The following is a 17,204-nucleotide window of genomic DNA, read 5'->3' as shown; positions in this document are numbered from 1 at the left end:
GAGGTGATGCCATGACATGCAAGTGAATTTGATTTAAGTGAGGGAAGACTCTGCAAAGTCACCAGCCTCACTTTCTCCTCCAGAGCCATCTGGATCCAGTGTTGAGATATAGATCAAGATGACCAGAGATGGTCCTGGATGTTGTGGGAGACCTTGGCCTTTTTAAGTTAAGAAGTCTTTAACAGGTCTCAATTTGACTGCCTAGGTAAGAAATGAGGCAAAGAATGGCCTCTTTACCTGGTTAAAAAAAGAAAAGAAAAAAATCAATCCGGGAAAGGAAGACCCTTGGGATTTCTGGCCAAAACAGAAACAGTTGCTATTTACATTCACTCTGAGCCAATCAGAGCCCAAACAATGACCAAGTGGGGCTTGGCCTAGGACCTATTGTTGGCTATTCAATGAAAGCCAAAATGATAGACTCTGTAGCATCCTTCTTGGCAGCTAGGTGGAACAGTGGATAGAGCACTGGACCTAGAGTCAGAAAGGCTCAGAAAGGAGGATCCTGAGTTTAAATCTGCTATCACTTACCCTGGGCAGGTCACTTAACCCTGTTTGTCATATTTGCCTTATCTGTAAAATAAGCTGGAGAAGGAAATGGCAAATCACTTCAGCATCTTTGCCAAGAAAACCCTAAATGAGGCACAAAGAGTTGGACATGACTGAAACTACTGAACACCACAACAACAGTATCTTTCTCACAGGGTTGGGGTCAGGATCAAATGTAATAATAAATATGTAAACCTTAAGCTATTATATACACATATCTGTTATGCATTTCTGTTGGCCTGAGTTTCTTGTGAAATTCATGGAGGTGGGTTAGATGTCCTATAATTTTTCTTTTATCCCCAATTATCTAAGGATTTGGCCCCAGAATGTGGATTTCTTTTATGATAGCTTTATGTCTCTTTAGCAAAAGGGAGTCCTATTTAGAGTACAGAACAAACAAATAGACCCCAGATGAAATGACATTTAAAAAACAGGCTTGTCAACCCTACTTCACCTACCTGGAATGCAGATATAGTTAACTGATTTCATTTTGCTAATGCTGTAAGCTGGTCTCTGATAATTACCTTGTGTAATTGGAACAAATTTATGATTATGCTAATTCATTCTTAGCCACCCAATATATAGCCAAGCTAATCTATATCTGTCCCTGCATTTCTTTTGTAGATCATTACATGATTAGCCTTTCCCCAGGGTTGATGGCAGCATTCTGATTCTGAACAGATTTGACTTCTCCAATGTGTTGTGTGTCGGCTGTTATATCTAAATGGATGGCACAACCTAGACAGCACCTTTCAAACCCAGTTCATGATATGAACACTTAAGATAGTTTAAAGCTTTAATCCTTAACAAGGTAGCTATTTTCAGGATGTTATGAACAGTTCTATGACATCCATTGATAAAGATTAAGACATTAAATGCTAATGAACTTTAATCTCCCCTTTCAAAGAATCTTCCTCATAACCCATTAACCCAGAGAGAAGAGACGAATTTAGAAATATTGTGACTATCACCTTTAGTAACCAGCTCTGTGTAACTTTATTGGAATGATGTTCAAAACCACCTTTCCAAAGAAGAGCATTGTCTTTGGAGTGCCATTATACATGGAGGTCAGAGGACTAGCTTTGGAATTAAAAGGACTTCACTTTAGGTTCTTGCTCCACCCCTTAACTACTTATTTCTGGACAAATTACATATCTGTGAAATCCTCAATTATTCTTGTATACAAAATGGGGATAATAATGCTTCACCTCCAGGATTGTTTTAAGGATCAAATTAGTTACAACATACAAAGCACCTTAAATAAATGGGAGTTTTGTTTATTTTTGTTGTTGTTTTTAAGGCAGTACACCATTCAGCAATCAGCAGAGAAGCACTGCATTTTTTCTTATGTCGCAAAGAAGACTTCTGGCAGTCCACCAAATTACTATTATAAGAAAGGTTCAAAAAATAGCCATGAAAGTCTTCTACCTAAAGGCTCAGCCTAATGTATTCTAGGAATTCCGGAGAATTTTGAAAGCAACGCTAGCTGAGCCCAAAGTGTTAGAAAGGTTTTGAATGTTTTGTAATATGAGATAGGCTTAGAGATAGGATATGTGTCTTTGTCCAAGGATTACCCTAAGTGGGCTACCATATGATAAATATATATTTTTTTAATATCTGATGGTCTGGAAGTATATCAGAGATGGTGTATCCTTAGAAATTCACCAGCAGATTATGTTTCCCCCAAGCATATGGGAATAAGCAAGCAAATGTAGACTAAAAAGAAAGCTATCCATTATAGCAAGAGTTCTTAACCCTTTATGTGTGTTTGTGTGTTTCATAGGGCAGTGAGGTAGCACAGTAGATAGAATGCCAGACCTGGAGTCAAGAAGACAGCTTCCTAAGTTCAAATCTGGCCTCAGACACTTACTATCTGTGTGTCTGTGCAAGTCACTTAACCCTGTTTGCCTTAGTTTCCTCATCTGTAAAATGAGCTGGAGAAGGGAATGGCAAACCACTCCAGGATCTTTGCCAAGAAAACCCCAAATGGGGTCACGAAAAGGTGGACATAACTGAAAAATAACTCAACAATAACAGGTGTATTTCACAGATCCATTTTGACAATCTGGTGAAGCCTATGTACTTGATAATGTTACTAAATTTCTCAAAAAAATGCACGGTATTATGAAGGAGACCAATTATCTTAAAGTACAGTTATCAAAAAAAAAATTTAAAAAGGTGACAGACCTCAGGTTAAGGACTCCTGCCTATATTGTCAAATGTTGCCTATGAAATCCCTGGCAAATCATCTTTGTATTATCCTACTCCATCCCTTCCTGCTTTGATGTTCCTTCTGTTTAATGATCTCCTGATCATCTGATCCTCATTCTTGTAAGTGATTTACATTAATGTAAACATGCTTCATTTTTCACACCTGGTAATATCCCAGCTTCAGTAAACAATGCATCAGGGTGCTCTCTTTTCCAGAGAACATTGAAATGTCACAAAGAAAGAAGAAGTAGGATGAGATGGTACCTGGCCTGCATGTCCATGGCAGAGATGAGAAAGGAAAACATCAATCTAGTGAGAGGCACAAAGGGTCACAACGCAACATTTTCCATCACCAGAATTTGGTGTTCTCTGGAGCTACATGTGCCTCTCACTTCATTGAACCTAAATGAGTTTGATTCTGTCTGTGATTGTTAGGTTTCTCTCTTTTGACTGGTTCTGCTATGATAGCTTCATAATTAAGCTAAATTTCTGGCTTCTTTTGTGAGGTATAATCAGATAAGTAGAGCTAAATTGCAGAAACTGCAGTGTAGGTGGTTTGAAATCAATCTATACAGTCTAGAAAGAAAAGCAAGAGACAAAGGGGGAAACATGATAGCAGTGTTATAAATAACTTGAAACGAATATTATCAAGGGTAGAGGGGAAGGCACTCCTCACATAGAATCTGAAACTGGTTAAGGAAGTAATGATGACCTAAAGATGAGTTTAGGAAAAAGAAATCAGATTCAGTGTTAGGAAGGGAACATCACATGGCTGAATCTTATTCCGGGCCTGGATGAGACTTCTTAAAAAAAAAAAAAATTGTCCGGCCACTATTATTGCTAGCATTTTAATAATAGCCTTTACATAGCAGTTTCAAAGTACTTTACAAATTTCATCTTATTTAATTTACTACTCAAAGCAATGTTTTGAGAGAAAAAGTTGGCCTCAGACATTTACTTGCTCTGTGACCTTGGAAAAGTCAATTGACCTCTATCTTCCTCAGTTTCCTCAAGTGTTAAATGGGGATAATGACAGCGCCTACTTCCCATGGTTGTGGTGAGGCTCAATTGAGATAATATTTGTAAAGTGCTTAGAACAATGCCTGGCACATAGTAGGTGCTTTGTAAATGCTGTTACTATTATTATCATTAGCTATTATCATCCTCACATTACAGATGAGGAGAATGAAGTTGAAAGGTTAAGTGACTTTGCCAGGGCCACAGAACTAGTAGGTGTCTAGACAAGGATTTGAACAATCAACAGAAAAATAAGTAAATACCTGAAAAAAAAATTAAAGGTACTTTTTTAAATTGATTTTTTCTGTTTTTATACATCATCGTGGTATCCCATTTATCCCTCCCCTGAGAGCCACCCCATATGGCAAATAGTACTTTTTTAGAGAGGGGAAAATAAATTAGCACAACTAATCAATGAATTTAGAAAGTCCAAAAATGTGCAATGCATAAGACCTGTCACATGGACAATTTAACAGTAAGCTATGAGCCAGTTTGAGGTGGCTCCAGAACACCCCTGCACTCAAAAGAATACTTTCCACTGGTATAACATATGTGAATAGAGTGCCTGACCTTGAGGTAAGAAGCTCTGAGTTCAAATCTGCTGTCTGACACATACTAGTCTTCCTGACTCTTAGTCCATCACACTATCCGTGGTTCCACCTCATATCCATTATAGGATTATTATATGACAGCATATTATAGGATAAATTCAAGAATGCCTCCACAGAAGTCTTGTTCTGATGCCTCAGTGTGGCTTAGAGATGGCTCTGGGTTCTCAAAGGTTATAGTTACAGCACTCAAAGTTTGGTGGGTTCTACCAAACTGAAAATGGGCAGCTAGGTGATGCAATGGATAGAGCACTGCGCTTGGAATCAGGAAGATGTTATCTTCCTGAGTTCAAATCCAGACTCAGACAATTATAAGCTGTGTGACCTTGGGCAAGTGTTTTAACAATCTGGCTAGCAGCTTCTGTGGGGGCGTAAGATCCACTCACAGCCAGCACCCAGGAGGCTGCCAGCACGCTGGGAAAGCACAGGTTCTTTTTATCTGCTTAACCAAGGAAAGCACGGTGAAGGGGTTGACAAGCTTACTTTAATCCAGCATTCAGTTAGTTCAGGGGAGCATACAGGCAGCATTCAGTTAGTTCAGGGGAAAAAACAGCCAGCACCCTGAACTTTAGAATACTCATTTAGTTTGGGGGAAAAAACCAATACCCCAAACTTCAGAACAAAATACAAACACATTACAAATATCAACAGACAGACCCAATACAATTCATAGTTACCAACATCTAGGTTCAGAGTCACGCTCGCCACTGCTCCCGCTGCTGCTCCAACCGAAAAGGGATCTTCAAGCTATCTTCTCCCCTCTTATAGAGTTTTTGACATCATCAAGCACTGCCTGAATGACCAGGGCCAATCAGTTCTTGAGTTGGCCCCTTCCCCTAGGACCCTGGGAGGTTCACATCCATGCAGACCAGGTCAACACCCAACAGAGTCGGACCCAAATCCACGTGGTCCAAAAGCCTCTGCTGTCCCTGACATGCAAACTAGGCCCTCCCAGGAGTTAGCCCTAGTAGGGGCCCAGCACCCAGCAAGGCTCAATGAGATAAATTGAGTCACTCAAAGAAAACAAAGGCCATTCTGGTTACAGCAAGTCATTTAACCTTGTTTGCCTCAGTTCCTCATCTGTAAAATAAAATGGCAAACCACTCCAGTATCTTTGCAAGAAACATCCTAAATGGACTCAGGAAGAGTCGGATGTGACTGAAATGACACAACAACCAAACTGAAAAGTTTCTGGTGATAGATTTTCTGTTCATACTATAAGGACCAGGCCAACCGTAGATGGCAATGTTCATCACAGAAAGCTCAGCTACCACATGACGAATTATTTTTAATCATGGAAACTCATAAAAGCATGAAGAAGCTGTTAAATACTTTGCTAATAAACAGGCCACATGCAGATGAAATCACACTTTCTTTATGTGTGTGGTTGGGGAGAGGGTTGGTAGTATTGTGAGTTGTAAGGTTAGGGAGTACATCAGGTGATAAATACAGTCTAAAATTAACTAAGATAGGATTATTTATGTTGGTGACTTTGGAAATTTTTTCCTTGTTTTTCCTAGGAACTTTATAATTCAATGATGCTGGTTAGTCAGGATGTCACATGAATTCAGCCAGACTAATTTCATGTTCATCTTAGATTTCAAACACATCAGGCCCTCAGACCAACTGCTTTAGCATGATAATCAAATACACAGGAAGAAACACATTGGTAGGGATTGCCAGTGTGTTGACAGATGCTTAACAAGACTCTCTTCAGAAAAAAAAGGTGCCCATAACACTCTTAAATTTTATCTGCACTATTGACATTCTCTCTATCACTTCCTTAAGTTTAAACAATCAACAGAACAATAAGTAAATGCTCACACTAAAAATTTAACACTTGGCTGTGAGTCAGTGTGAGCTGGGTCCAGAAATTCTCTTAACTCAGGAAAATACTTTCCATTGGTGTTACATCTATGGATAGAGTGCTGAACCTTAAGGCAAGAATGCCTGAGTTCAAATCCAGTCTCAGATACTCACTAGTTGTGTGAACCTGTGCAAATTGCTTAACTTCTGTCTGCCTCAGTTTCCTTATCTGTAAAATGGGGATAATGATAACACCTGCCCTGCATGAGAGTTATGAAAATGAAATGATATATTTGTAAAGCATTTTGCAAATCTTAAAATTCTATATAAATGTCCTAACGAATGTCCTAATTATTACTGCTGCTGCTGCTGCGGCTGCTGCTGCTACTAATATATCAGTATTTATATTTGGGGTTATAGGCTTTCAAAGTGTCTCTGAAAGGCTTGTCATCACAGACCCAGCTCTTATGACATCACTGACCCCTTGTCATGCACAGATATTTCCAATTGTTTATAAAGACCAAAGGAAGATTCTCATAAACACACAACTCCATCAATTTCATGGCTGAAATTTCTCCTTAGGAAACCCAAACAATGCGGGGACATGCTTGCTTATATGGGTCTTATTCTTACTCTGTGAACAATCTAAACTAGCTTGAGGCACTAAGGTTGGCTAGCTTAATTAAATCACCTGGCTATAGCAATAGCCTTTCCTATTTATTCCATACTACTGGTAATCCCACCATTTCATATGTCCACAAGGGAGTCACAATAGCTTTCATGCTATCTACTATCACAGAGCTCACAGAGATAGCTACTCAATTTAATAACAACTATTGAACAGTCCTCAGTCCCTGGTGCTGGCCGCTTCCCCAACAATGCTAATATCTAGCCTTTTCTTGTGTGTGTGCATGTGTGTGTATGTGTGTGCTTGTGCATTGTGTGTGTGAATATGTGTGTACGTGTGAGAGAGAGGAAAGCGAGGGTGGGGGAGAGAGAGACAGAGGGAGACAGAGAGAGAGAGAGACAGAGGGAGACAGAGAGAGAGACAGAGAGAGAGACAGAGAGACAGAGAGACAGAGAGAGAGAGAGAGACAGAGAGAGACAAAGAGACAGAGAGACAGAGAGAGAGAGAGAGAGAGGGAGACAGAGAGAGAGAGAGAGAGAGAGACAGAGAGAGACAGAGAGAGAGAGAGAGAGAAACCTCATTAGAACTAACAAAGGCAGCCACTGCTTTTAAAGAGGTATCAATGAAGGAAAGTCTATTCTTCATTAAGTATCTTAAGTTAATTATAAATCCTTGCCAGAAACAAAAGTCTAGAAATCATCATAAAGTGTAAATGATTTTGTCAAACAGCATATATTTTACTTCTACATAAAAAGAATGTTATTCCCTTCAAATTGTTACCTAGGGAAACTATACATTTATTCCAGTGCTGCTACCATTGCTAAAGCAGATTTCATTCATTCAACAAATACTTACTGAGTTTAAGCACTTCTGTTATATTTACCTTTAGGCCCTGTGGCATTTTCTTTTGAATATCCTCAATCATGGCAAATCTTTTTCATTTGGAAGTAGATGTGAATTTTAGTAGGCGTCCAACACATATTTGTTGAATGAATGAGTGATTTGCTTAAGCAGGTGTCTGTATTATTCTGTAGATTTAGATACGGCTAAAACATAAATCCAATACAACTTGACTTTTGGGGGGTGAAAGTAAGCTCTATGGGGTTTGTGGGCAGCCAGAGCTAGGCCTTTAAGCAATTAAAAGGGAGTGACTTTCTAGTGCAGTGGTTCTTTTAAATGATCTAGAAAGAACAAATGACATCCAAGTAATCTGTATGATTTTATTTTGTGGTATTTTTGTGTATTCACATATTTACAATAATGTACAAATTCCCTGAACATGAAAAAAAGAGTATCAAGGTGAAATTCAATATATATATATATATATATATATATATATATATATATATATATATATATATATATATATTTACTAAGCAGATGAATTTTTTTTTTTTTTACTCACTGTGTACCCATTAGCACCATGTCAACTAATAGGCATGTCTACATGCCTGTGTTAGGTAGAAAATTCATCTATCTGTCCATTCTTTCAACAAATATTTACTGAGCAGCTACTGCTTGGAAAACAATTTTGTCTGGCCTTCCATGCCTTTGGCATTTTTGTAGTCAATGAATTATCAGAGCCAAGTCTGGAAAATAAGGTATGTGGTCAAGCTGGGCAATACTGGTTTTGGCTCAAACAATAACAGAAACACAGTATGGCTACAGAATAATAAAATCAGTTAGACCAACATTCTTACGTGACCTGTAGATTGACTCTGAATATACAAAACTAACATATGCCACCTTCAGTGGAATACGTGAATCTTTAGGAATCTTTATGCAATGGCATATAGTAGGAATCTAATAAGTGCTGAGAATTAATTTGGATTGAAAATTTTTCTCCTATAACAGCTTAAGAATTTGTGGGGCCTCTCAAGAAGAGCACAAAACTTCCTTTCCTGTAAGTTTTAAAATGCAAATAGACATCATATTTTAAGTAAAACACTTATGCTCACCAATTTTAAGCAAAATATTCACTAATTCAAGTGTACTTATTGAGCATCTACCCTAAATAGGCCAGCTGGGTGGTACGTACAGTGGCAAGAGTTTCAGTTTTGGAATTAGGAAGACTCATCTTCCTGAGTTCAAATCTGGCCTCAGACATTTACTAGCTTTGTGAACCTGGACAAGTCATTTAATCCTATTTGCCTATTTCTTCATCTGTAAAATGGGCTGGAGAAACAAATGGCAAACCATTCCAGTGCCTTTGCCAAGAAAACCCCAAATGGGGTCACGAAGAGTTGGGCTTGACTGAACAACAACTGAACAGGAGAAGGCACTATGCTAGGTTATGTGACAAGATCTCTGCCTTTAGAAGCTTTACGAGTCTAGGAGGGTAAGTAAGGTGTGTAAACAGACCCTCATCATTGTTTGAGAGCATTGTTTGAGCCATTTTGATTTCAGAAATCAGTAAAGCTGAGGTATCATTTATAACATCTCCATTTTTTTTGTTGATTCTAACAAAATTTCACAGCAAGATTGCTGAATTGGGAAAGCTGATGGTCGTTAAGAGTGACTTATCCATCCTGACAAGTTTCAGTTTCATCTTAAAAAAGGTTTCCCATGGCTCCAGTATCCTTGCCCTGGAGAGCGTCTGGCCGCTTCTGATGGGAGAACAAACTAGGCTTAATGTGATACCTGGTGTACAATAGCTGTTTAATAACTGCTATCTGATTGAGTGGCCTAACAAATTGTTCTTTTACAACATCTAGATTTTGGTTCTTCCAAGAACTCTTTTTGGGTTTGTGATCATTTGATGTTACTCTTTGGGGTAGGAGTAGCTTTTTTTTTATGTCACTGTCTTCTGAATATGAATACAGATCTTCTTTTACATCAAAGTGGCTATCTATGGTTCTTTTTTCTTTGCTTACTCATTTTTATTTTTATCTTGTTTTATTTTATTTTTATTATGATCAAGTTTTAATCCTGAGCTGTGGGTAATGTTGCCGTAGGCCTAAGGTCCTCCATACTGTTATTTTCTCAATCCTGTCCGAGGGGCTCAACCTCAGGGACTCCTTTCCTCCCCTAAGGCACAGTTACTTTCTGGAATTTTGACCCATCTTAACTTAGGATTTAGAATTGAGAGGAACATTTAGGCTCATTCAATCTAATAATCTCATTTTATAAATAAGAAAACTGAGGTCCCTGGAGGTTAAGTTAAAAAAAAGAACCTTTGCCAAAGTTTCGCCATTAATAAGTAATTGAGGAGGAATTTGAAATGAGGTGTTAGTCCTTTGAGAATCTTATGGAAAGATATATAAGGATGTATCCTAATAAGATTCTTAGAACAATATGTGAATAGTTGGTTGTTCTTTTTAATCATGAGGCCAGAAAGATTTATTTAGGCACCATTTAATATTTACCAGTGTTAGCACTGACCCCTCCAATTGCTTTCTGCATCATTAGCCTATAAGAATATTCTTCTCACCACGAACATAGGAGAGAGCTTGCAGGCAAGAGAATGTTTATTAAATTTCTAATTGGCCTACTGGCTTATTTGTTTTGGTTCTAACCTTATTTCATTCAACCAAGTGCTCCCCCCTCCCCATTGAGGCTGTATGCTACTAGTAATTCAGCACTGTTCATAAAGCATTCTGCTTATATTCCTGGAAAGGTTGTTGACAAACAAGTCAAATTTATAGAACAGTTCACGTTTCATGGTGGAAATCTACCACTACAACATAGTCTGATGATGATGGTAGGGGGATAGGGAGTCACAAATTCTTCCAGCCTGCTACAGAATTGCTCAGGGCTCTGAAGAAACTTTTTGCCTCTGTTTCCTAATTTCTTCATCTATCAGAGTATGATGGTAATACCACTTGATACCTCTTTCCCTCATAGGGTATTAAGAACAAGTAAAGTGTCTGGGCAGGCTGTGACATTGTATCTTACACAGATATGCACACATGCATGCCTGTGTAAATTCTAAGGAGGCCTTGGTAGAAGGTACGATGTTTTATGCACTGCAACATTCAGATTCAACCCAAGATCTCATGCATTTAGGAGCTGGGCTCCCCATCTGAGTATACCTTGCTTCAGTTTTGTGGGAAACTCTATGGGTGTCAGTTGCACACCTCTGTACCCAGCTAACCACAATGACTGATGGCCTTGGAAAAGGAACCCGCTGTCTGGCATAAAATCTAATTGGCTTTGATGGTCTGCCTTTGCAGATTTGTTTATAAACTGGAAAATCTACAAATTGCAGACCATCTGCACATAACACTGTGCTAATGAATGCCTGCATCCTGCAAATCCATAAGCTCATTAAGTCAAAGTAACTAGTCTTTCCACAAGCTTCTAACTGGGATTATCCTTCGGGAAGGGAAGCAAAGGAACAGAAGGAGGAAGATTTGTTTGATTGGGGGGGGGTGAAATGTCCCCCACAAACTTTAGGGCAGCTAAACCCCATTATCAAAGAGATGACCTGCTGGCAAGGGGTCACTTAGATTTCTTGATATATACATCTGCTGTCCTTTGTGCTCAATGCATCGATCCTATAATGCTAATTTGCACTGCCTTAGTTAAGTGGATAATTAGAGCTTTCCAGTTTGGAAGCCTCCTACAGAGTAATTTCTGGATGAAACATGAATTTTACAACATTATACCTCTTCCCTACCATAAGCATCTGCAAAGCAAGTTCACTGGCTCACCCCAGGTATTGCTATCTGAAAGAAGATCTTGACAGTAATGCAACCACTTATAACTCATCCTTTTCCTCAAGCATAACAGCATAAAAAATTTTCTTTTTTCCCCTTTATTCTAGTTTGTGTTTTGGGTAACACCCAACTCTAAGATTTGATTAAAAAAATAACATTAAAGGCTTTAAGCACTGTCTGTGTGTGTGATAATACCCATCCTTGATCAACAAATTAGTATTTGTGCCCCCAGAGAGATTTGTTTTCTCTCTTTTGTTTACTTGACTAATTTTTTTAAGGTATCTCATCCTATCAAAAGGTATTTAAACATTTAGCTTTGGGGACAAATGAACAAACACAAGCACAATCTGTCGTTTTTCTAGGTTCAAGAAACTCCAAACAGATGTACTAATGAAGTTAAATGAATGAGTCATTTTAGTGAAGGGAATAAGCCATTAGGTTAGAACACAAATATTAGCACACACTAAAATCTCCTGATTTCCTAATGGTTAATGGAAGTAGGTCACAAAATATATAAACATATAACTTAATACTCATTTATCTGATATCATCAGGAAATGAGGTATTACACACAAGTGCATTTGTTGGCCAGCTAAAGGCATTTTATTTTTAATACATAAACTTCATTTTTAATATTGATCTTTTTTAGGAAATATATTATTATATATAAACATAATATACTGTTATATATGTTACATTTATATTCTAAAATATACTATTTTCTTAAGATATAATAAATATATTTTATGTAACTTTTATTTTGCTTTTTAAAAATTGACAAGCATTTTCTCTTTCTCTTACTTCATACTCCTGCTCTAAAATAGAGAAACAAACAAAAAAAAACCCTTATAGTGAATATATATAGTCAAGCAAACCACATTCTTACATATACCATGTTCAATAATATGTGTTCTTCATTCTGAATCTTGTCACCTCTCTTTCTAAAGATTGGTAGCATACTTAAACATCAATCCTCTAAATCATGGTCAGTCATTGCATTGAACACAGTTCTTCGCACCCTTCAAAATTGTGTACTGAATGTAACTTAAACCTGTTGTTGATGATACAGAGTAAGCCATAGGAATAAAGAACATTTTAATGAGCATTCAATGAGCATTTATATTTTATAACAAGATAGTGTTTTTTGGCATTCCCCTTACCCCAGGAAGGCAGAGTGAGAGGTTGAATAGGAAATGTGGGTCAACTGGGAATTTTTCTTTGTTTCTGTGGGGATCTCTCAAAGCCTAACGGGGTCCATCAAGAAAAGGTCAGCAATGAAGCATTCTGAGTTTGTGAAGAATCACAGACAAAGAGGAAGATAGCTGATGACATCAAAGACACTTTTGTCATTTAGAAAAGGGAAGAAGGAAAGAGACATGTTACTATCTTGTGGTAATGCACTCAACAGCAAAAAATGGGAAGGATCCAAGAGAGGAGGAAAAATCAATAGCCCAAGATCAAAATGAAGGTCAGTAAAAACTGCTCTTATCTACAGGTCCAGGGAAAGGCCTGAACTTGAGCAGGGGATTTTCAGTTTATCATATCCAGTAAATGAGGTAGACTTGCAATCTTATAACCAGGGATGTTGGGGGAAGTGTCTAATTCTGCCAGCTTGATTTTCTCAATGAGTCTCAGCTGTGGGACATGCCCCGCACCTCCCTCCCCCATCCCCCATCTCCTTTGGGAGACAGCCAGATTGGGATTCACGTAATAAATGACTTTATACTGTTGAACATTTATGTCAAATCAACAAACATTTGTTAAGTGCTTACACTAAAGCCCCAGGCACTGTGCTAAGTGCTGAGGATACAAATAAAAGCAGAAAGGAAGAGAATCTCTGTCCTATAGTAGCTACCTGGGGGAACAGAGAAGGCGATGGTATCCACAGGTGCCTGGTGGAGAAATTGCAGTCAGGAGTGAGCCTGGAGAAAAACAGAGACAGGCGCTAGCCTAACAACTTCCCTTAAAATGGAGACTGGAAGGAACCAACCAATCAGAGGAAGGTGCTGCAGTACTGAAACATAACTCTAGCACGTGAAGGCCAGGGTCGTTACAATATTTTGGTCAAATTTTAAGTCTTTTCTGTGTCTTCCCTCTTTTCCTAAATGTAATTTGCCACAAAAAGGGGGTGCAGTGCAACTTATAATTTTCTGCCTTATTTTTTATATAAGTATCATGATATAGACCAAAGGATAGCTCTGCCTTTTTTACAAAGTAAAGTGCATGAGCTTTGTCACCACTGTTTGTTACCCAACCTTAATTGTCCATTTAAAAAATTGTGACCTCATGAATCCCATCCCATCATCTCATTGCTTTTTTTTTGTATGCCTAGCATCTAGCATCTTGGCTGGCACAAAGTGTCTAATAACTACATGTTAACTGTTTAATCTCTAAGAGATTGCTCCCATTATAATTCTTCCTTTCTCTCATATTTGCAATCTCTTCTTGTTTGCTGGCTCCATCATTGCTGCCTACACTCAAGTTTCCCTCAATCTCAATTCTAAAAAATAAGCCCTACCAAAATGTCCATTAGATCCTACCTCCTGTCCTCTAAGGCTTTTGTAAAGTCTCTACAATTTGACTTTTGATTTCATCACTCAACTAAAACTGTTCTCTCCAAGTTCCCAGGGCTCTCTTAATAATCGGATCTAATGGCATCTTCTCATTCTTCCTCCTTCTTGACTTCTTTGTATCATTTGACACTAAGGGCAGTCATTGTCCCTCCTGGATATTCTTTCCTTTCAGAGTTTTTATGCCATGTCTCTCTGATCATGCTTTCTCATCTATGTTATGAGGTTTTCATCCATATCACACCAACTAAGTATAGATGCCTCCCAAAACTTTGTCCTGGTCTCTCTTTCTTTCTACACATTATCACTTGGTGACCTCATCAGCTCTGGAGGGTTAAATTATCTCTATACCTACCAGACCTATTCCTTCTTCTGAGTTGTGGCCTCCCATCATGAACTGCCCACTGGACATGTTAAACTATATGTCCCTTAGGCAAATCATTCTCCATGTCTAAAACAAAATTCATCATCCTTTCTTCTCAAACTCATACTTCTTCCTAACTTTCCTGTTACTGTCAAGGTACCACCATTCTTTCAGCTACTTAATCTTATAATTACTGTCATCTTTGATGCCTCACTGTCCCTCATCCAACCTATCTAATCAGTTGTCAGATTTTATGCATTATGCCTCTATTCATGACATCTCTTCTACATGTACCTTTCCTTCACTCATACAGCCATTACTCCAAGTTAGACGATCAACACCTTTTTTCCTGACCCCTGCCTTAGGTCTCTCCCCCTTTACTTAATCCTCCTCGTAGCTACCAAGATTAATGTCACAAAGTGTTGATTTTACTGTGTCACACACATACCATCCCCATCCGTTTCAGCAAACTTTAGTGATTTCCCATTACCTCTAAGATCAAATGTAAACTCCTCTGTTATTCTATTTTGTCAAGACTAGGACCTTTCCTATCTTTCTAGGCTTCTTACATATTACTCCCTTCCATGTACTCTACAGTTCAGCCAAAGCGGTCTGCTTAAAAATCTTCACAATATAATATTCCATTTCCTATCTCTTTGTTCACAGATAGACGCCTCCCATCTCTTGGAATGCTTTCCCTCCTCACGTCCATCTCTTAGAGTCCCAGCTTTTCTTCAAAACTCAAGTCAAGTTCCATTTTTTTGCAGGAAGTTTTTCCTCATCTTATTAGGTGTTAGTTCTTTCACCTCTCAGATCACCTGGTATCTACTTTATACCTACCTTTAACACACCAATATATATGTTCTTTCTGTTGTTTGAATGTAAGCTCCTCGAAGGCTATGACTATTTAACTTTTATCTTTATATAACTAGAGCCTACCACAGTGGCTGGTAAACAATAGACATTTAATCAATGCTTGTGAAATGATTGATTCGTTGATTGACAGTTTTATAGCATTTGACACTTTTGACCTATCTCTCAACATGGGTATTCTGCATTTCCTATCTCCATGCCTTTGCTTGGTCTATTCCCAATGCCCAGGATTGCTTCTTTCCTTATCTATACCTCTGAGAATCGTGTTTCCTTTAGATTCAGTTCAAAACCACCCTCTAAAGAAGCCTTCCCAGTTCCCTCAGCTGTTCTCCTCTCTCTTGAAATTACCTTGTGTTCATTTGGTATCTATTCTGTGTATATGTTTATAAATGTTCATACTTCCTCCCTAGTTAAAGTATACTTTGTTTTAAGGTAATGACTGTTTCTCTTTTGTCTTTGTATTTCCAGCAACATTGCACAATGCCTAGTCCTTCACCAAATGTTCCTCACTCATCTACTGAATTAGACTTGATCCTTGTCCTAGAGGAAGAGTCCTTAACCTGGGTTCTATAAACTTAAAAAAATGCTAATTTGATAACTGTATCTTAATGTAATTGGTTTCCTTTGTCATCCTATTTTATTTTGAACATTTAATTTAATTTAATGAATCTGAGAAATTCATAGGCTTTACTCAGTTGCAATAGTGGTCTATGATGCAAAAAAAAGTGAAGAATCCATATCCTAGATGAATTAAAAATCCAATGGGAGAAAAAAAGGTTATGTATAAGGAATCTAGCTCAATGCCCACGTGAACCAAAGGACAGTAAAACCATATATACTAAAGTGCTGAATAATTTTGTGTCTAGACCACAAGAGCTTTAGCAGTTCCTTACCCCTTGCTTTGTTTCCTTCCCCCAACTAGGTGGAATGGCTAAAGAATGAAGAGCCTATTGATTCCCAACTGGATGAGAACATTGACACCAGGGCTGATCACAACTTAATTATCAGGCAGGCTCGCCTCTCTGATTCTGGGAATTATACCTGCATGGCTGCCAACATCGTGGCCAAGAGAAGAAGCCTGTCGGCTACTGTTATTGTTTATGGTAAGGTGAAAACAATAGAGTACAGTAGGTTAGGAGGCATTTGGGAATGGAGGTGGCGGGGAGACTGAGCAGGAGAGGGAAGAGATGGATCCATATATATAAAGGAATCATAGCAATTTAATATTAGAAAAGACCTTAAAATTATGTAATTCAACCCTTAATTTTATACTCAAGACAAGTTTCCTTCAGTTGATCTTTGTGTTTCTTTTTAATCCAGAATTGGACTTCTATAAGAGAGGTCAATGATATTGCAAACCTTTTTATTTTTCATAATTAAAAAAAATAAGTTGTTCATTTCTAAGTGTTGTGTTTATCATTTAAGTGAAGGGAAATTGGGTTACATTTTCTGTTTCCCTCCCTTCCCCAGACTCAACATTAGTTAGTAAGCCTACTTATATATAAAATTCCACTAAAGACAGTAAACAAAATTATCTGAGAATGTCAACTTTTATAGAATGGCACCCTGGTGCTATTAAGGGAAAGTACCACACCCCCCTCAGTTGCCAAAAGTGAAATTAAAGATGAAGACTTGGCCACCTTAAACCCATGCCTTGGATTACAAAGACTTCCAAATCCCTTCAACTATTTCTTCCCCAGTAACATCCCTGTGAAGAAGGTTGGTATTGCTTTCCTTATGTTATAATTGAGGAAGTAGATATAGAAAAGCTAAGTGGTTTGGTCTGCAGGTCAGGGGAAAAAGCAGTAAAAAATGTTTGAAGCTCCAGAAATGTCCAGCAACCTGTCTCACGCCACCCAGAATATTGAGTGCCTTGCCCAGAGTAGGCACTTAACAGCTCCCCATTGGTTCAATTTAATTTGA

At 38.2% G+C, this 17,204-nt stretch overlaps 1 protein-coding gene across 1 annotated transcript in view; it reads left to right on the top strand.

Moving 5' to 3' along the window:
- Positions 1 to 17,204, top strand: part of UNC5D (unc-5 netrin receptor D) — a 368,330-nt gene that overhangs the window by 196,594 nt on the left and 154,532 nt on the right. The window contains exon 5 of the mRNA XM_036750002.1: positions 16,204 to 16,384. Coding sequence (XP_036605897.1) covers positions 16,204 to 16,384 — 181 coding nt within the window. The remainder of the gene's footprint in view (positions 1 to 16,203; positions 16,385 to 17,204) is intronic.

Source organism: Trichosurus vulpecula, chromosome 3, assembly GCF_011100635.1.
Source record: "Trichosurus vulpecula isolate mTriVul1 chromosome 3, mTriVul1.pri, whole genome shotgun sequence".
Lineage (NCBI taxonomy): Eukaryota > Metazoa > Chordata > Mammalia > Diprotodontia > Phalangeridae > Trichosurus > Trichosurus vulpecula.
This window is presented reverse-complemented; position numbering and strand designations above follow the sequence as displayed.